At 48.2% G+C, this 20,187-nt stretch overlaps 1 protein-coding gene across 3 annotated transcripts in view; it reads left to right on the forward strand.

Annotated features, from left to right (window-relative positions):
* Window positions 1-20,187, forward strand: part of LOC125394476 (uncharacterized) — a 184,542-nt gene that overhangs the window by 147,913 nt on the left and 16,442 nt on the right. For all 3 annotated transcript variants that reach the window (XM_087910709.1, XM_087910711.1, XM_087910712.1), the window contains 4 exons: window positions 9,709-9,818; window positions 15,695-15,844; window positions 17,623-17,676; window positions 18,269-18,436. In XM_087910709.1, the coding sequence (XP_087766835.1) occupies window positions 9,709-9,818; window positions 15,695-15,844; window positions 17,623-17,676; window positions 18,269-18,436 (482 nt within the window). The remainder of the gene's footprint in view (window positions 1-9,708; window positions 9,819-15,694; window positions 15,845-17,622; window positions 17,677-18,268; window positions 18,437-20,187) is intronic.

Below are 20,187 nucleotides of genomic sequence, written 5' to 3' on the forward strand. Positions count from 1 at the left end.
TATTGTCTCTATAACAATAAATGTTACTGATTGTGCTGGGATTTTTTTAAAAAAAATTAAAGATTTATTTTTATTTTTAAGTGTGTGTGTGTGTGTGTGTGTGTGTGTGTGTGTGTGTACATGTGAGTGCAGATGTCCAGTGCATCGGGTCCCCTGGAGCTGGAGTCATAGGCAAGTGTGAGCTGGGAACCCAACTTGAGTCCTTTAAAAGAGCAGTAGGCGCTTTTAACTGCTGAGACATCGCTTCCCGCTGCTCCTGGAATTCTTACTTCTCTGCCAGGCTCCAGAGTGAGGCGCCTTTCCCATCCCAGGTGTCTTTCTGTCCTGACCCACAGCTTATCCTTGTATCCATACTCATTGTAAACAACAGCCTGGCTTATGTTTGTAGTCCCCACACTGGGGAGGCTGAGGTAGGAAGATTGCCATGAGTTTGAGGCCAGTGTGGGCTTTATAATGAATTCCAGACACACACACACACAGAGAGAGAGAGACAGACAGACAGACAGACAGACAGACAGCAATAAAAATAAAAGTCATCAGTTCGGGCTCTAATTCAGTGGTAGAGTACATACAACACATACATAGAGTAAATACAGGGTCCTGGTTTTGATCCCCAGCACTACAAAATACATAAATCATAGATAAAATATCCTTTTACACCTTCAACCTGGAGAGAAATACCATAAATCACCGGCATATTTCTTCCCACTTAAAAGGCTTTGTGTGTGTTGATTTTTGTTTTGAGGCAAGGTCTCACTATGTAGCCCAGGCTGATCTCTAACCCTTGTGTCCTCCTGAGGGCTGGCAGACCTTGGCTCAAATTTTGCCTCCTAGCTAAGATGTGGTACCTAGGTCTGTTAGCAACTGGGTCTCCTGTATAGTGGCATTGAACTATGTGGGTGGAGTTGAGGGTTCCCTTAGCCCCACACCCAAGAGATTACAGCAAGAAAACACCCAGCAGGACAGGAGACTTTGGGAGAGGGCAAAGCTTCCTATTAAGTGCTTGCAAAGAAACTTCTTTTGTTTTTTGAGCAGGTGGCCCTGAATTTTTATTGCACCAGGTTCTGTGGCTCATGGCTACCATCAAAAATGTATTCCTGACTCCTAATAATCCCACAGAAAAATTCAGAACCTTAGAGCTAAGCAAAACAAATAGGTTTTCCGATTCGAGAGGAGGCCATGTACCCCAGAATGTTGGTGATAACCTCGTCCTCACCTAAGACATCACCTGGGTTTTTTTTTTTTTCTCTTTCTTCACAACCAGTGTCATTTTATTAGGACTTTTGAATCACTGAGTTTCATAAACAGGGCTTTGGGGAAAGGCCGTGCAATGTGCAAGCTGACCACTCCCCCAAGGGCGGCTCCAAATGTCACCAGAGAGTGGAGTGTGACACAGCTCCAGTTACGGAACACTTCACCAGACACAAAGCTTCCTTGTTTGTGCCGCGTCCCTCCCGCATCCAGGTGGTTCCCTTCTGAATCCTAGCAGAAAAGCCACACACCCCAGGCAGGTGCAACCACCTTAGAGGTCCAGACGGTTACTCTGATGACACCCTGGGTGGGGGTGAGGCGCAGCCTGCTCTGTGACTGTGCTGCCCTGGGCAGGGAGATGGGACACTCATGGGGGGTGGGAGGGCTTCCAGGGAGTCTTGTGTAAAAACCTGTGGGGTGGGGGGAAGCAGAGGGGCAGAGTGAAGTATTCTGAACTGTGGTCACATTGACGTTAGTCCATCACCCTGGCTAGAGTGTGTTGACCAGTTCTGGTGAGACCTCGGTTTGGATTCCATCCTTACAAGGATTTAAAGCCAAAAAGCTCAGAGTGTTTGCTCATATGCCAGTCCTCAACACCACACACAAATAAAATAAAAGCCAGGACTGATGGGTGCAGTGATTGCTACTGTTTTTGTTTTATTTTGGTTTTGGCCTTTGGTGTGTGTGTGTGTGTGTGTGTGTGTGTGTGTGTGTGTGTGTGTGTGTGTGTGTAATGGGGTCTGTCTCCGCACGGAGGTCTGGGTCAACTGAGTTCCCTACAGCAAGCAAGTAGGTCCCCACGGTGTGCCAAGGATGCTGTGTCTCTCCGGTTTAATCTGTGCCTCTAACATTTCATTAATTAGAACCTTGAAATCTCCACCCACCTACAGTTCACTGCAGCTACAACTGGCAAAGCTTTCAGAGGCAGTTTCTGCTCCAGAGAAACAGCAGTTAGTGCTTAGCTTTGACATCACGGTTAGCCTGGAGCTGGGCGCTTCTCAGCAGAAGCTAGGATTAGGGAACGGTTAGAAGCCCAGTGACCCTGCAGGCTTACCAGAGGCTCTGGGGTTTTCCCTCAAGTCTTTGCTTTGGCCAAACCAGGGATTGTTTTTGTACCCGCCAAAGGGGAACTCAAGGGCACCAGAGACTGCTTAGAGGAAAGTGCCTGCCTCCTAAGCGCGAGGACATGAGTTCAGATTCTCAGTATTCATGTAAAAAGTCAGGCATGTAATTCAGCACTAGGAAGGTGGAAACTCAACGGCCAGGCAGCCCAGTGGGTGACCCTGTCTCAAAATATAAGGTGGAAAAGAAATGTCAACCTCTAGCCTCAGGGTCCATGTACACACACACACACACACACACACACACACACACACACACACACACCCTGAAAGATTTTTCTCTGTCTCTCTCCCCCTCTTATCTCCCTTCCACCCCTTCTTTGGAGCTTAATCTTTTTATTCATGGTCTCCAGTTTATCAGGGAGGCTGCAGAGATAGCATCCACACCTGGTCCTGGTATTAGCTCTTAACAACCGAACTAGTTGCCCCGCCTCTGCCCCCAAGCCCCGAGCTAACAGTGACTCCAGATACCCTGGTTCAGCCTGCAGCTTTCCAAGCCAGACACAGTCTTCCCGAATTCAGAGAGACCCAGCCACCTCTGTCTTTGACACTGTGGCATTAAACTGATTTTTAAGCAGATTTTCTAATTTTCCCTTAATAATCTGAAATCTAAGAGTCTCCAAAGTGGAATACATACACACACACACACACACATACATACATACAATATATGTGTGTGTACATGTCTGTCTGTCTGTCTATATGTATGTATGGGTGCATTATCATCCTTTGTGGATGCAAACCAGCAGAGTATGGATTAGTCACAACCTCTGACCTGGTTTTGTCCCTTTTGATCATCGCCTGTTCCAAACCTGCCTATGAAGGTTTTAGTTGTCCTTGAATTTGAGTGATTTCATTCAAAATTACATAAGCCAATGAAGGCAAAATATGTACAGAGATCTGTTGTTTCTTAAAAACCAAGTTGATTTGCTTAAACTGTGATATATCTAGCTAATAGACTATTCTTAAATACTAAAAAGAAATAAAACAAGCTGGATGTGATAGTGCCTATTTTTAATCCCAACACTCAGGAGGAAGAAGCAGGTGGATCTCTGTGAGTTTGAGGCCAGCCTGGTCTACATAGTGGGCTATGTAAAGAAACCATGGCTCCAAACAAACAAAGGGCAACAAAAAAATTCAACAATAACATAACCCACCCAAAATTTTGGGGCTAAGGTGATAACACAGTGGCTATCAGGGAGTACTGCTAATTCAGAGACCTGAGTTCAAACCCCCACACTGGGGATCTGACATCTCTGGCCTCCATGGGTACCCACATACCCACATACATATAATTTTAAAAATTAAATCAACATTAAAAAAAGTTGGACCCTTTAATCTCAAAACTAAAGAGGTAGAGGCAATTGAACCTTTGTGAGTTTGAGGCCAGCCAGCTCTACATACCAAGGCTGCGAAGGGAGATCCTGTCTTGAAAGAGAAAGAGATAGAAAAAGGAAGGAAGGAAAGGAGGGAGGGAGGGATGGAGGGAGGGAGAGAAGAAGGAAGAAAGGATAGAGTTCTTGCCTGACATGCAAGTTCAGTACTACCAAAAAGGAAGAAAAGAAAAGAAAAAAAGGAAAAAGAGAAAAAGAATGAGCTACCAACCCATAAACAGACATGAAGGAAGATTAAATGTATATTAACCTAAAGTTCAGAGACCATGGCAGAAAAAGGAGCAGAAAGATTGTAAGCTCCATAAGATCAGGGAGTTTGCTGTGAGTCTGTGTCTCCCAGTAATATCAGAAACTGCACACGAGGTCTCACCAACATGGCTTCTCAAATGTGAGCTGAACAAGGAAGATGCAAACAAACGTGACAAAGTGGACATTTCCTCCACCCTACACAAAGAACACTGGCAACTGAGGAGAACTGGGCGCGGGAGAAGTGGTTCTCCCCAGGGAAGAACACACCAATGCTTGTTCAGTGCCCAAAGGTCAGCCAACATTCATACAGGTAACATCAGACAGACCAGACAGGCTTAATTTACAAATACATATGTGTATATATGTATGATGCATACATGCATGCAATAATAACTAGTGAAGAAAGGCCATGAATTAGAAGGAGATCAGGGAGGAGTATCGGAAAGGTTTGGGGGAAAGAAAGGGAAGGAAAAAAAGCTGTAATTATAATTTTTTAAAACGACATGGACGAAGATTAAATACTTATTGCTAAGTGAAAGACGCTGTTCTGAAAATGCAGTCGTGTATGATTCCAACTATGTGACCTGTGAAAACAGTCAAAATCACGGAGGCGGTAAAAACAAAACAAGACGACAACAACAAGAAGCAGCAATTGCCAGGAGATCCATGTGGGAAGCAGGGACAGTTGAACAATGACCACCAACACTATAATGGTGCGCGCATGTCATTAAGCAATCCTCACAACTTGCTGAGTGTGGAACACCAGGTGGGAGCCTCATCGTGGCCGGGGTGCCCCTGGGGTCGCTGTGTCACTCGGATGCACAGTACGGCCAGTAGAGGCCGGGTGCCTTGGAGGACAAGCCGTCTGTGAGCGCGCTGTGCTCTGCTGTGAACTGGAAACTGTTTCCGGGAGCTCAGTTCACATGCTGGGCTTAGCGGCTCACACCAGTAATTCCAGCACTTTGAAGACAGAGGAAGATGGCAAGTTTGAGGCTATTGTGGGCTATCATGGAAAGTGCCAGGCCAGCCAGCCTGTCAAGAAGAAAAAGAAAAAAGATTTTTAAGACACTAACTTGAAATTTTTTGGAAAACCTCATCGAAAGTGTAGTTGCTTGGGACAGATGACAGAAGGGGCAAAATTGTGAAAACACGAAATAATGCGTTTAGACTTTCATGATCTTTAATTACTCCTTTTCAAGACAAATACACCTATAAACTGTCATCCTTACCCTTTATAGTCACTTTTGCCAAAGTCTGCTGACTGCGGAATCAACAGTGAACCGCAGTGCATGTTGGGACCCTCCATATTTACAAGAGATGCTCCCGCCCCAGCCGTGCTGCAATGGGCATGTGCAGAGGCCTGCACTTAGTGTGAGGTAGCAGCAAGTATTTGTAGACTTGTGTGTTTTAAGTAAAATCAAATACAGATAGCACAATTCCTTTGAAAGTGGCCTCTGCTTCAGTTGGCCTCTTTTGATTGACCTCCCAACCATTACTCTTTTTCTCCCAACACTGTGAATTGAACCTCAGGATTCACGCATGCCAGGCAAGTGCTCTCTATCACTGACCTACATGTCAATACCTTGTTTTTTGCTTTTTTTTAAAAAATTTTTTAAATTCTTGAGACAAGATCTCACTATGTAGCCCAGGCTATCCTTGAACTTGCCCTCCCTGAGCCTCTGAACACAAAAACTACAGGATTGGACACCATCCTGGCTTGTTTTCTGTCTTAATTACTTTCCTCTTTCGTGTGACTGAAGGTCTGACAACTCAATGGAAAATGGGTTTGTTCTGGCTCCCAGGTGGCAGTTACAGTCGATCACGGCAGGGACGCCATAGCAACAAGAGCATGAAACAGCTGGTCACATTGCACCCACAGTCAGGGAGCAGAGAGAGAGAAAGAGAGGGAAACAATGAAGCTCTGCTTCACTCGCCTTCTTATTCAGAATGTTGCCACCCACTATTGCTGCCCACATTTCGAGTGGGTTTTCTCAGCTCAATGACTCTAGTCTAGAAACTTCCTTTGGCCACACCCAGAAGTCTGTCTCCTGGAGGATTCTAGGGCCTCTCCAGTTGACAGTCAGTAATAACCATTGCAATACATTTGGAAAACTCAGAGAAGGTCTTGTGTGAATTTCCTCCTAGTCTAGACACCAGGGCCTTTATGTATTGTTACTGCTATCCTGTCCAGAAAATAATGCCATGCTTGGGAAACTGGTATTTGGGGTCGCAGTTTGAAAATCATGGGAGAACACAGTCTTACCTTCATGTGCATTTCTAGCTCTCACTTGTTGGGTCCCTGGTTGTTGGGGAGGGGAGAGGTGGGAAGGGAGAGGATGGAAGGGAGGAGAGGAGGGGGAGGAACATCTCTGACTGCACCTGTGTGCCTTCAGCCTTCACTCTGTCTTGGATTCTCATGACCGAGAACCAGGTTGTGTGGGGGAAGTACAGGGCTTCAAGCTAAGTTTCTGAGAGGAGGAGAAAGGGGAAATGGTTTGGCCAACTCGAAATCAAACTTTCCTTTAGTCAAGGGCAAGGCATAGAGAAAAAGATCATCACTTAACCACAAGGATGCTTCCTCCCTCCCACTTCTGAGCCTCTGCCAAAACTGTGGCTTCAAGTCAGGGTAGAGTGCTGGCCACACAGAGGGAAACTCCCAGAATCGTATAAGCTGGGTGCTGCTGCACACAGTAGTCCTAGCACAACCCCTCCAGAAAGACAGGCTGGCCTGCGAAATGCAATGGGAAAAATCAAGCAAAGATCCTGATTCAAACAAAATGCAAGGACCAACGCCGGAAGTTATCCTCTGGCCGCAATTCCGACCTGCATTTACACTCACCATACCCCTTCCCCCACATGCACACACTCATGTGTGTGCACACAGATACACATATGTGAACACACATGCACATATACATGCACACTCACACATAGACATGTGCGCGCACACACAGACATACACAAAGAGAGAGAGCAAGAACATACATCCTCCCACTACTTCCTATTGAAGATACCATGGCCACACACGTGCACCGAGAACAAGGCAGATGTGGAGGCTGGCTCCTCTTTGCCAGAAATTCCTTGAATGACTTCTTCTCTCCCTGGCTCCAGCCTATAAGTACAGCTGTGTGTCTGAATTTGGACTCACGTGCAGGGAGAGAGCTGGAAAAGGCTTCTCTTTAGCTGGAGTCAGAGATAAACCCCAAACTGGTCCCAAGCTTGGAGCATGTGATGGATGATGCAACACCTCAACGGGCCTCTGCCCTACAGCACCCTGGGAAAATCATCCGAGCTCTTGTCTGAAGTTTTCCGTGATGATCACGAGCTCTGTCTGTTCCATCAAAGTTTTTTAAAGCAAAGCGCTAAGCATCTTAAGACGCATGAACTATGATTTATAGGTTCATTATGCAAAGTAGTCATCTGTAGAAGAAATGTAGGATCCTATTTTCAAAATGAAGACTGGGGGGTCAACAGCACAGCCTGGAAATCCTGGAGGCGCGGCTGCTTCTGAGCAGATGGTAGCGAATGCGGGCGCTTGTTCTCAGATCATCCCATGCATGTTGGAGTGTGTGTGGCAGGGACTCTCAGCTGAGAGGAAGTGAGAAGCCACAGCAGGCAACAGAGGAGGGAGCAGCGGGGCTTGACTTCTCCAACGTATCCACAGCTTCTAAGGCCCCAGTATAGTGACATGATCTGGTGTATGCTTTATTTTAAATGTGTGTGCATGGATGTGCATCTACATGTGAGTACACATGCATGAGAAGGCTGGAGGACAAACTCAAGCGTCATTCTTCAGAAAACATTCGCCTGTTTGTGAAATAGGACCCCTCACTAGCCTGGAGCTCACCAACAAGCTAAGCTCCAAGGCCAGTAAGCCCTGGATCTGCTTGCCTATCCCCAGTGAGCCCTGGGGTCTGCTTCCCTCCACCCAGTAAGTCCTGGAGTCCACTTGCCTCCATCCAGTGAGTCCTAGGGTCTGCTTGCCTCTCCCATTGAGCCCTGGGGTCTGCTTGCCTCTCCCCAGTAAGGCCTGGGGGTCTGCTTCACTCCACCCAGTGAGCCCTGGGGTCCTCTTGCCTCCATCCTGTGAGCCCTGTGTTCCGCTTGCCTCTCTCCAGTGAGCCCTGTGGGTCTTGCCTCCAGCTTCCCAGGAATGGACCACACCCAACTGACTTTTATAGGTGTGTTCTGAGGGCAGAACTTAGGTCCTTTTCTTGCAAAGCAAGCCCTTGACTGTTAGTGCCACCTCTCCAGCCCCTGACTTGGAACTGCAAGCAGAGAAAATATAAGTGGTGGGATGCTGGGTACCTTCCGAGGCAGCAATGACTGATCAGATACAGCACGGATCATTGGAAATGAGCAGTCAGTCCATCACGATCTCAGGCTTTTGAACGTCTGGGAAGATGGAAGTTCTATCTTTGACATGGGGCAAGCTGCAGATGAAGTTGTTTAGAGAGGGGACGCTGGTAACTTTATTAAGCATAAATTAAGTTTTAATTTTAATCTTAGAATAAAAAAGCTGTTAGCCCAAACTTGAGATGATTATTACAGTAATTATAATTATGAGTATACCAACATGAGCAAGTGGGCAGAGGCTGACACCTGGGGCCGGGGGAGTGTGGAAGAGCAGAGCGGCTCAGTGGCAAAGAAAGCTAGGTCACGGGGAGCTAAGAAGAAAGCAAGGCTTTTGAAGGCGTCCCAGTGCCTTGAGAGGGGCAGCTTCCCCTGAGGGGAAGTGACGACTTTGGCAAAATGCTAGGCCAGGCAAGTCAAGCCATTGGCTTCAGTGGAAGTTGTGGGTATTTGTAATAAAATCAGTTCCCCCAGACTTGTGGAAGTGAAAACCAGGCAAGTGGGTTTGAGGGACGACTTTGCTTTCTGGGAATTCTGCCGTAAAAGGTGCGAAGAAATGAGACGGTAAACCGCTAGAGGAGAACCAGGAGGAGGGTTTTAATAAAACAGCGGAAAGGCGCGCGCTGCTGTGGGCAGTCCCAAAGGAGGGAGGATGATATCGAGCAAAGATGGGGGTACTCCTGGAGCCTGGCGCTGAGTGGGCTCCTTCTATAGCCACTGTTCTTTGCCTTGCCATTTTCACTTCCTAACCCGAGGTGGTTGGAATTTGGTCAACACCATCAACAATCTTCCTGTGAACAGTGGCCTACTACTCCGGGGGGGGGGGGGGGGTGCCATAATTGAAAATGACCCCGAATGACGGCCAGCTGAGTTTCCCGCAGCGTCTGCCGCGTATGAAACTTTGCTCTGAATGAGTTTGTGCCGGTGCATGCTTTCTCGCCCGCGCATCAGCCGTGTTCTTCGTTGACTTAGGATAGGCGCATACCGCTGAGATTATCCTGCAGACGTGGGGTGTTAAGGCAGACATCTTGAAAGAGGAATGAATAGCCATGCCGTAGCATTTGCTTCTGGGTTTTGTCTACAGTACTGTGCACTGGTCTCCAGGAGGCCTTCCCCAGATAGTTCTATTAAGAACCTTGCTAGATCTCTCCCTTCCTCCATGTTCTAGAGGGTTCTATGTCCTGGACTGCCCCCTTCCCTCTCCGCTGGCATTTCAAAGTGGCAGATTGTGGTGTTGGCATCTTTTGGGAGCTGTGGAGTCATGTCCTTGGTACCTGTCTGTGTTTTGTGGTTCCTGTTCTGATCTGGTGGTTGTTGTTGGCTTTTTTTTTTTTTTCTAGACCTTTGGAAACACCAAGTCATGAAAGAAAACTTTTCAGTCGTGAGACCCCAGATAGTGGAGAAATTTGTACAGAGACTAATGGAGAGTTCCCAAGACGACGGGCCCGAGGTATGCACTCAAAATTAACTTCTCTGCTCCCCTTTGAGCAGAAACCCACATATCATTTAACATACCCTGGTGCTCCTCACTCTCCCTAAGAATGTGATTACTGAGGCTGAACCCCAAACTATCACCGCTCACTACCATTTTAATATGAAGTCCAATGTCTGTCCATTTATGGAGTAACCAGAAAATGATCATTGACTAACAAAAAAAAAAATGGTCAAATGGTTAAAAGACAAACTTGGAACTTTTGAATGAGTTGGTTTTTTTTAAAGCAGTTTCCTATTGTTGATTTGCTAGTATAAAAAAAAAAAAGAGGAAGACCAAAAAGACCCATATACACCTAGCTAGGAAACATTTTTTTTTTAAAATCTACAGCCTGGAAAAAGGCCTCCAGCACCAAAAGGCAGCATTTCACCCACACCCCCAATTTCCTCTCCAGTGGAAGTGGCACCAATAACTTTGGGTTTGTATCCTTCCAGAAAAGCTATCTGAACTCATATAGCACCCTACACAGTAACATTTAACAGTACTTGCCCTTGCCCAAAAGTGTTTGCTGCAATCAAAAGAATCCATTAAAAAGGCAAGATAAGAGACCAAACCCAAGTATTTGAACACCCGTTTCAGGATCATTACTTTTTATGTTGTTTTCTTCAAATTTACATTTTTTTCTTAAGCTTTTGGAAATGTTCTCATAAATTTTATAATAAACACTTCGGTCCTTAATTATGAGGTAGAAAATCCCCAAGCCCGGCTGGGGATGTAGTTCCTCCAGACTCAGCCGTCCACATATTCTCACTTAGCTTTCAGTTACACTGAAACATCGTCCTGGGTGCTGATGAGCGGCTCCGTCTTCCAAGGGCAGAGATGTTTCAATCCAAACACACTGCGGCTCGCTTTAAAAGGGAAAGGTGTGGGGCTGGAGAGGTGGCTCGGGAGTTAAGAAAGCTGGCTGCTCTTCCAGAGGACCCAGCTTCAGCTGTAGGCACCCACACTGGGCTTCCTACAAATGTGTTTACCTGGAGGCGGTGCCCATAAACTATGCAGGCACACATACATATACATAAATAAAAACAATGCATAAAACCTTAAAAGTAAAAAAAGGAAGGGCATTCTGACGCATGCTGGCACCCGATGAACCGTGAGGACACCTGTGAAGGCGTGAAAGGATTCTCAAGTCCATGTTTGTCAGGTGCCCGGAGGAGTGAGACCCACAGAGACAAGTAGAATGGTGGTTCCGGGATTGGGGACAGGAGGGCAAAGCAGTGTTGGTTGGGTACTGTTCTCATTCTGTAAGATGAAAAGCTATTTGACCAGGGGGTAGTGATGGCACCACTGTTTTATACTTGATGGTAGTTAAAAGAATACGCTTTATTGGTATGTATCTGTAGATTATATACATATGCATGCATGCATATATGACTCCTGCTCACCTCTCTGCATGCACCCTGTTGCTCCCCCCATCACTGAGGATAAGGATCTTTGAGTTTTGGTGGGGGTCAGAATGTTGCTTTCATTTTGAGACAGGACCTCAATATGTGCCCCTGGCTGGCCTCCCACCCACCACCCTCCTGCTCCCACCTCCCGTTGCTGAGATCACAGGCATATACCCCCATCTCCCGCTAAAGATAATGTCTTATAGGAAAGAAATGTAGGATTCAAAGCCAGGGCGAATCCTATCAGGTACATCTGCAACTTGGGAAATGCTTAGAGAGATTGGGGTTGCTCTGTTCCCTTCACGTCCCTTCCTGGTGGGCCATCAGCCTCTTCTGTTCACTCGTGGGAACCAATAGCTTGCTCCAACCCAGCTGCCCCCACCCCAGGCAGCTTGGAGCTGGTCAGCTGTTACTAAGCTATATTTGACCTTCCCTGTACATCTTCACTGTAGATCCTCTGTCCCTGGACACCCACAGATCATGCCCGGGACGCTGACCGTGAGCCTCAGATATCCCAGGCCCATTAGAGCCATCTCTATGGTGGGTGTGGAGTCTCTGCCTGGTTCAACAAGGGGCTTACTCGGGATAACAAGTCAAAGGGGGTGCACATCAGTTGGATCCCTTTCCTCAGATCCTGTGGCTCCAACACCAGAGCATGCAGACAGGGAAGCAGAGCTTTCCTGAACCCCTTTACTGGCTTCTTCCATGCACAGTGGACTGGGCAGTGGCCTGGGGGCCTCAGCCCACCAGCCCTCCCCTATATAAGCCACCCCCATTGCTTTCCACCGTTCAGTAGGCACAGGCTTGCCATCGTGGCCAGTCTCCTTTAAATTCTCTGTTGTCTGGTCAGCTCGCAGTGACCTTGGCCTTGAGGTTTCTGTTGGACTACTGCCTGGAAGTGTGCTGGGTTGGGCAGCCACATCACTCTGGCACAGTGAGCTGTCCCCTGAAGCCCGCAGGGTGCACTCAGACACTGAGTTACTGCTCCGTCATCCGGTTTGTTCTCGGTCAGTTTGGTCCACTCTTGAGATCTTTACAGGTCTATATTTTCAGCATCTGGTTACTCTTTCAGCCTGCTCTGAGCATCCTCTTTTAGCCATTAGTAGCAGTGAAGACAGGACAGTCCCAAAGGCCCCAAGCTGCCCACACTAGACCTCCCAGGCCGTGCAGCTGTCTTGGACCAGATCATCCGTGGGCCAGGGGCATGCGCAGTTATTCTATTCGGCACCATCCATTGGCCAGGGGCATGCGCAGTTATTCGGCCATCCAGCCGTGTTCTCCCAGTCCCCTTCCCAGGCATCCTGCTGGAAACCAGGGATCCTGTCTGCTCTATTTCCTGAGAAAATCAGGTCAATCTGGCAGACTTCTTTTTTTAAACTCATGCTGGTATCCAGTCTCTTTCCAATTTCTAGAAAACCAGCCTCCATCCATCACTGGTTCTATTATTTTCCCCCTCTGAGGCAGAGCTGGACTTTATTAAAAAGAGAATATTTAAATATTTTAGTGCAGTTATCTATTTCTGAGGAGAGGGCACACAGAGGCCGGAGGAAGGTTTCCCGACAGAGGTGTTGTTAGGGTCAAATCTTGCAGCACAAGGAGGAGCTGGCAAAATGAAGACAGGCAGGGGACAGACGGCCCAGCAGGGTGTGCGGGGACATGGTAGATAGGGTTAGATGTGAAATGGCGCTGTGTGCAACCCTTGGGAGTGAGTCCCAGCAGGAACACACCAGCAGAAGTGGTATTTTAGAAACCTCCAGAACACTTTTGTGCCTGACACTAAACAAATTGTTTGTGTTGGGTGTGGTGGCACACTCCTGTAAAGCCACTAGAAACAGAAGAAGCCCTGGCACCCGCCAGGCCTCACCCAAGACTGGCTCTCTTGAAGAATCAGCACACGGGGTAACCTCCTGTTCTTCTAGGCATAGTTAGTCTTAAACGCTGTTTAAACGCTGCTGTTTAAACGCTGCGGTGGAGCCCATCCAGAGGAGGGTGGTGGTGCCTACTGGGAAAATCTGGGCCAATGCCGGGAAGCGGGAGGGTGAGACCTGTTCCAGCTGCCTCTACAGGAGTAGGGACCTGAAAGGTAGGGGTGCATCTGAGAGTTCCTGGGAGGGTCAGCAGAAACCCCAGGATCCAGCATCTGCTGTTCAAGAGGCTTCATTCATATGCTCTCCCCAGAAGGCTGAGTGCAGTGCGCAGGACCTTCTTTCCTCACCTGCCAGCCTCATCACCCACCGTGGGGGCCCATCACAGACACGCTCTGCCTCCCCACTCGCTCATCCTCCCCCTGCTTTCAGATCATTCTTAAGACCGTGCTCGAGTTGAGCTGGAGTGGACCCTTCTACCCACCCCTGCCATGCCCCGTGGAGCCTCCTGGGAGAAGGAAGCCGCTAGACCTCTCTAGCCAGTCTTGGAAGGTGCTTACGTGTAGAGTTCTGACAACTCTCACCTCTGGGGTGCCATCCAAACTTACCAGGGGCCCCTTGCTCCTGCTGTGGAAAGCCTGCTGCCTAGGGAGCCCATGGCAGAGGGCCACAGCAATTACATTCAGGGGCTACGGTGGCAGGAAGTTAATCTGAGAGGCGATTGCCCTGCTAGAGAGCTGGTGGAGGCCTTGTTGGCTTGTGCTCACTCCAGGCAGGATTCCCAGGCCTGTAAGGGATGAGTCACTGGGGCTGGCCTCCAGTGTGGCCTGAGGTGAGGTCACTGGCCACACCCTCACTGACCTCTCAGCCTTGACTTCTGGTGGCTTCAGGTTTTCATCAGAGCCAAACCAGGAAGCTCCCTTTGTCATTAGTAAACCCTTTCCCCACAAAGGGTTCGGATACCTTGCCATAAGGTGTCATAAGGTGCCATAAGGTGCCAACAACTTCCTGGAGCACATTGTCCAAAGGTGCAGAGGGTAACAGGGGCAGGGTGGCCCACCTTACCCCATCCACTGAAGGGACCCTCTAAGGGGGGCCCTGAAGAATGAGTCCTAGGACTCTGGGCTTTTGCCCAGCTGCAGCTGGTTCCTCCCACACAAGCAGAAGTTGTCCTCAGATTCTATGGACCAGCAGTCTCCATAGTATCCTGCTGGGCTGATACAACTGATGACTTTTTGAAAACATAAGCTTTAGGATGTATGCTTCATGTAGAAACTATTTTAATTACACATACAAATTGTGATTATATTATATTAGAAAATAGAAATACAGCAGGCAGGTGGTGGTACACGCCTTTAATCCTAGAACTCAGGTTGGAGGCAGGAGGCAGAGGCAGGAGGAGTTCAAGGCCAGCCTGGCCTACAAAGTGAGTTCTAGAACAGCCAAGGCTACACAGAGAAACTCTGTCTCAAAAAACAAACAAAAATTCAACAACAACCACCAAAAACCAAAAAGACAAAAGACAGAGAGAAAGAAATACAGGCTGGACAGCTGGCTTAGTGCAGTGGTTCTCAACTCTCCTACCGCTGCGAAACTTCAATACAGTTCCCCAAGTGGCGGTGACTCCCAACCAGAAAATTATTCTCCTTGCTGCATCAAAGCTGTGATTTTGCTACTGTTGCAAATCATAATATGAAGTGAAGTGAAACATGCCCCCGGCAATGCTGCAGCATGCATGGGCAGCCCGTTTATATGGGGTTTCACAGTCTGAGTTGATGAGAATGACTGACCATGTCTCCTCCTCCAAGAACCTTGGTTCCACCAAGATACAAACTCAGATCGCCGGATTCTGAATCCAGAGTGTTAACCATCACACCACGGGAGCTGGTGCACAGATCATAATATAAACATCTGTATTTTCCGATGGTCTTAGGAAACCCCTGTGAAAGGGTCATTGGACCCCCCAAAAGGGGACAACCTACAGGTTGAGAACCACTGATCTAGACTTACCCGGGTCTCCCCCCTCAGCTGTGTTCCCAGAGTGAGAACAGACCACAACTAAGATGTAAATGCCCTCGGTGTGGCACAGACCGAGAGGCAGCTGTGCGGGCAGAGGGCCAGGTGGCATTTGGTGAAGAAGACTGTCCTGGCGCGTCAGGGTCCTGACGTAGGAGCTGGGGGTCGCGGTGTGAGCTCTGCCCGGAGAGCAGCTCTCCCTGTGTCTCCACACGTCATCACAGAGTGCAGAGTACTTTCCGGACACACATCCACAGCTGGCCACCTAGCTTATCCTCCTTGAAAGGGGAACTAGATTTTGCATTCTCATGGTTTCTTACTTTGATTTCTAATCTTTAACGTTTGACACACCTGACAGGTCAGCCTTCATTTCTACCCTTGTTCCTGGCTCTGCCAATGTTCAGAGCAGAGCTGAGGGGGTGTTCATAGAATTGGAGTCAACCAATGTTTTGGTGTTGAGGGGAAATGAAAATGTGTCCACGAGCCAGAGCCAGCATGTGCCCCGAGCACAGTGGCTGTCTGTGGCTTCCAGAAGCTGCCAAGAGAGACATCATTGCCTTTTCAGATCACCTTCAGAAGGGACCACCTTGAAGCCTGCCTCCTCTCCCTGGGTTGTGATGTCATGGCAAGAGAACGCAGCAACTTCGAGACCTACTCCATGTGTTACGAGCATGTACTGCAACATGCTAGGGAGAAGCTGAGGCAGAGGGAGCAGGTGGGTTCCCAAGGGAGAAGCTGAGCCAGAGGGAGCAGGTAGGGGCCCAGGGGAGAAGCTGAGCCAGAGGGAGCAGGTAGGGGCCCAGGGGAGAAGCTGAGCCAGAGGGAGCAGATAGGTGTCCAAGAGAGAAGCTGAGTCAGAGGGAGCAGGTAGGGGCCCAAGGGAGAAGTTGAGCCACAGGGAGCAGGTAGGTGCCCAAGAAAGTGAGAACATTGAAGGAGAAAGGGCGTGGGCATGGAGGCCTCAGAGTCACCAGGCACAGAAAATCTGAGCAGGTGAAGAGAGCTGTTTTTATGCCAAATCTAGGGGGAAACAGTGCCCTCCACATTTTTTCCCCATTGGCTTTTTTCTTGGACCCTGACACTCTCAGTTGCTAAGTTTCTAGCAGCAACTGGGTTGTAGGCTGTAGAGGTTACCATGGATACAAGGCATGACCAATAAATGGAGTGAGCCTTTGAGAAAGTTGCATAACTGCCTCCCCTCCCCCAGAGAACACCAATCTTCTTGGGCTATTCCTGGTCTATCAGAGAATCGTGCATATATATGTATATACTCTGTCTTCAGTCAGTATCAGTGGTGAGACCTTGTATCACTGAGGGTTCTAGTGCTGTGAAGAGACACCATGACCACAGCAAGGCTTATAAAGGAAATCATTTAATTGGAATGGCTTACATTTTGAGAAGTTTAGTTCATTCTCATCATGGCAGGACATGGTAGCCTACAGATAGACATGGCGCTGGAGAAGGAGCTGAGAGTCCTACATCTTGACCCCAAAGTAACAGGAAGTGGTCTGAGTGTCACACCGAATGAAGCTAGAGCAAAGGAGACCTCAAAGCCCGCCCCCACAGTGACACACTTCCTCCAACAAGGTCAAACTTCCAAATAAGGTCACTCTCTGTGAACTTACGAGGGCCAGTTATACCACAAGACTAGGTCTCAGTACCCACGGGGTCTCAAAGTCACACCACCATAGAGTACACACTGATTTGAAATAGGTTGTTTCCGAGGAGTCATAGAATCTTATTTTATACACAAGGGAAAAATGAGAAATAGTATCCAAAAAATTGAATGACACATTAAAATATCAAACAGCGAGTCTTGGACTTGCCCACGCTTGATGGCTTCCCCTAGCTGAGCTCTGCATCACTGTAGAAGTCTGGAAGTTACGTTGTGGGTTTTCTTTTTTAAATCTGTGTGTGCACTTGTCCTCATGCTCATGTGCATGCATTTCTCAGAAACTAACCATCTTGTCTTCTGAGACCTCGTCTCTCACTGGAACCTGGAGCTCTGGCCAGCAAGCTTCAGGTATCCACCTGTCTCTGCGTTCCCAGAGTTGGGATTACAAGCATGTTCCACCATGCCTGGCTTGCATATTATCTTTTGATGTTCTGTTAGAAACCCCAAAGTTTAAGCGCCCATAGTGGTGCAACCTTGTAACCCCCAGAACTTGGAAGGTAGAGGCAGGAATACCAGAAGGTTAGGGTCACACTCAGTCATATATTAAGTTCAAGGCCAGTCTGGTATACATGAGGGAGGAAGGGAAGGAGAGAGGAAGGGAGGAAAGCAGCAGGGAGGGGAGAGAGAGAGAGAGAGAGAGAGAGAGAGAGAGAGAGAGAGAGAGAACCAAGTCTAACACGGTACCAAGCACAGCCCAAGCTACTGGCAGGGCCAGGGGCCAGAGGATCTTAGAATGGAGCTATAGACACCAATAGGAAGGGGTTTCATGTGCGCTGCTGTGCATGTGTGCTGGACTGAACCCACCTTCTCCTCCTCAGGAAGTAGACTTGCTTCGAAGAAGTCAAGTTCCTCCTGAAGACTGTGCTGGTCAGGTCAGTCACTTTCATACTCTTAGTCTGCCCGAAGTTAGTGTTGCCTGCAGCGGTCCCGGCCATAGGGGTCCATGCTGGCGCACTCAAGAACTGGAATTTCGTTTTGTGCAATGATCATCTTTTCCCCTAGAGATTTCTTAAACTGTCTTTGTTATGTATTGTTTGGAGAGGGTGGTATTTAACAGAATGGTGTGGGCATGCTTCTCTCTTTCTGTTTTTAAATGCCAGTTAGAGATCATTTCAAAAACCAAACGGCATTTGGTTGAGGCATCAAGGGAAGGCCAGTTTGGAGATGAAAGCCAAGACAGATGAAGGGTTTATCAGAAGTTCTGTGCATGAATACCCTTTCTTTCATTAGATTAAGAATGTTCTATGCAGGGTGAGCGCCTTTCACCTCAGCCCTCGGGATGCCGAGGCACGTGAATGTTAGATGTGTCTGACGTCACTCAGGCCTGTCGCGTCAACCCGAGGCTTTGCCTTCCACGCAGTGGGGTCGACCGTGCTAGTCTACACGGAGCTGTTCTGCAACTTGCAATTTCCCCACTGCTGCCCATCCGTCCTGCTGTGCAGTCTGCATTATTTCCTATACTAGGTTGCAGAGCTCAGCCATGACTTGATCATGGAAGTCACTGCTCTGAGAGCCCAGCTCACGGATCTAGAAGAGGAGACTCAGGATCTAAAAAACCAGACTAGAAAAGAAGTCCAGGAAGAATACAGAGAATTAGTGCAAGCTTTGTTTATGACCTGCTTACACATAAAGGTAAGTGTCTCCCATCTGAGATCTGGGAAGTGGTGTAGGAGAATTGTCTATATTCTGTCAATCATGTTTTAAATAAAAGCCGATTGGCCAGGCAGGAAGTATAGGTGGGTCAACCAGACAGGAAGTAGAGGTGGGGCGATGAGAACAGGAGTATTCTGGGAAGCAGGAAGCTCCCTCATCAGTTCTGCCCAGATCACCGAAGAAGCAACATGTGAGCTGCTCCGCTGAGAAAGGTACCGAGCCATGTGGCTAACATAGATAAGAATAATGGGTTAATATAAGCTACAAGAGCTAATAAGTAGACTGAGCTAATGGGCCAATCGATTTTATAACTTATGGAGATCTCTGTATAATTTTCTTTGTGGCTTGCTGGCTGTGGGGAACTGGGCAGGACATAAACCCCAACAAGCAGGCCCCTGCATGTTACAGGGAAGCTCCGCGGTTGTGTACCAAGGGACCAATGACAGAATGGCCTTTGAGGTACCAAGAGATTCTTGAGCCCCCAAAATTTCAAGTTTTGTTTGGTTGGGGGCTGGTTTGGCAGAGACATGGTCTTGCTAGGTAGTCCTGACTAGCCAGAACTTGCTGTGTCGTCCACGGCAAACTCAAAATCAAACTGTTCCTCTGCTTGAGCCTCCCTTGTGCTGGAGGATAGATGTGCACCCCTACGCCTAGTCAACTAGAAATTTTTGCTGAAGAGAGATTTAGCAGTGAGTGGTCATTATTTTATTTTGCTTTGTTTACGAGCGTGTGTGCGTGTGTGTGTGTGTGTGTGTGTGTGTGTGTGTGTGTGTGTGTGCACGTGCCACAATACACAGGTGGAAGTCAGAGAGCAACTTGTGGACGTCAGTTCTTTCCTTCCCCTCTGTGGGTTCCAGGGATCAAACTCAGGCCATCAGGCATGAGGGCAGGCACCTCTACCCCCTGAGTCATGTCAGCAGTCTGAGTTGTCATGATTCTTGCAGGATAGACACTGAGCCTAGGATAACTGAGTGGTTTGGTCCATAGTTGAGATCTAGCGGCTGTTGGAAAGAGGAGGTATTCTGCTTCAACTTCCCTCCGACGTCTGTCACTGTTATTTCAGTCCAGGAGACACCCAAGCGGGTGAGCAAAAGCCCTCTCTCTGTCACCTCTCGTGAGCAAAAGTCTCAAGCCCTCCTCTTGAGCAGAGGGAGCAGCAGCCTGAGAGCGTGTTGGGCAAGTCTGGAGTCTGAACTAGTTTCCGCAGATCTGAATCGTCATCCATATGCCCTTCTGCCTTTCTCCCATAGTTAGAATCTGGGAGCTACCTACCTGTCAACCAAGGGGCCACCCAGAGAGGAATGATGGGACTCCTTGTAACATCACTGTGGAAGCTAGCCGCTGTTTAAAGCTGAGAATCAGGGAAACAGATGTCCTGTGCTTAAAATGACTCATCAGGTCACCCTGCCCTGAGGAGTTCAGTGCGTGTCCACGATGTCCTGGGTCTATAGCTTTCTTTCCCCAGCCCTCTTCTGCACCACTGGGTAGTCTCTAGAGCCAACCCCACCTAATCCCCTGCCTCCCATTCCCCCCAGGGGGTTCCAGGACAGACCCTACAGCTCTTTTATTAGCAGGGGACCCATCTATGCTCTCCCTGCCTTTGTCCTCCAGGGAATAGCAGAGATTCGTTTTACTTGCAAAATACAAATGCTTACAAATACTAAAAGATCAAATTCAAAGTGACCTAGTGCTGCGGGAAGAGTCTATGAAGGTCAGCCTTGCCTGAGTAA

Source organism: Myodes glareolus, chromosome 1 (genome assembly GCF_982192425.1).
Source record: "Myodes glareolus chromosome 1, mMyoGla1.1, whole genome shotgun sequence".
In the NCBI taxonomy this organism is placed as follows: Eukaryota; Metazoa; Chordata; class Mammalia; order Rodentia; family Cricetidae; genus Myodes; species Myodes glareolus.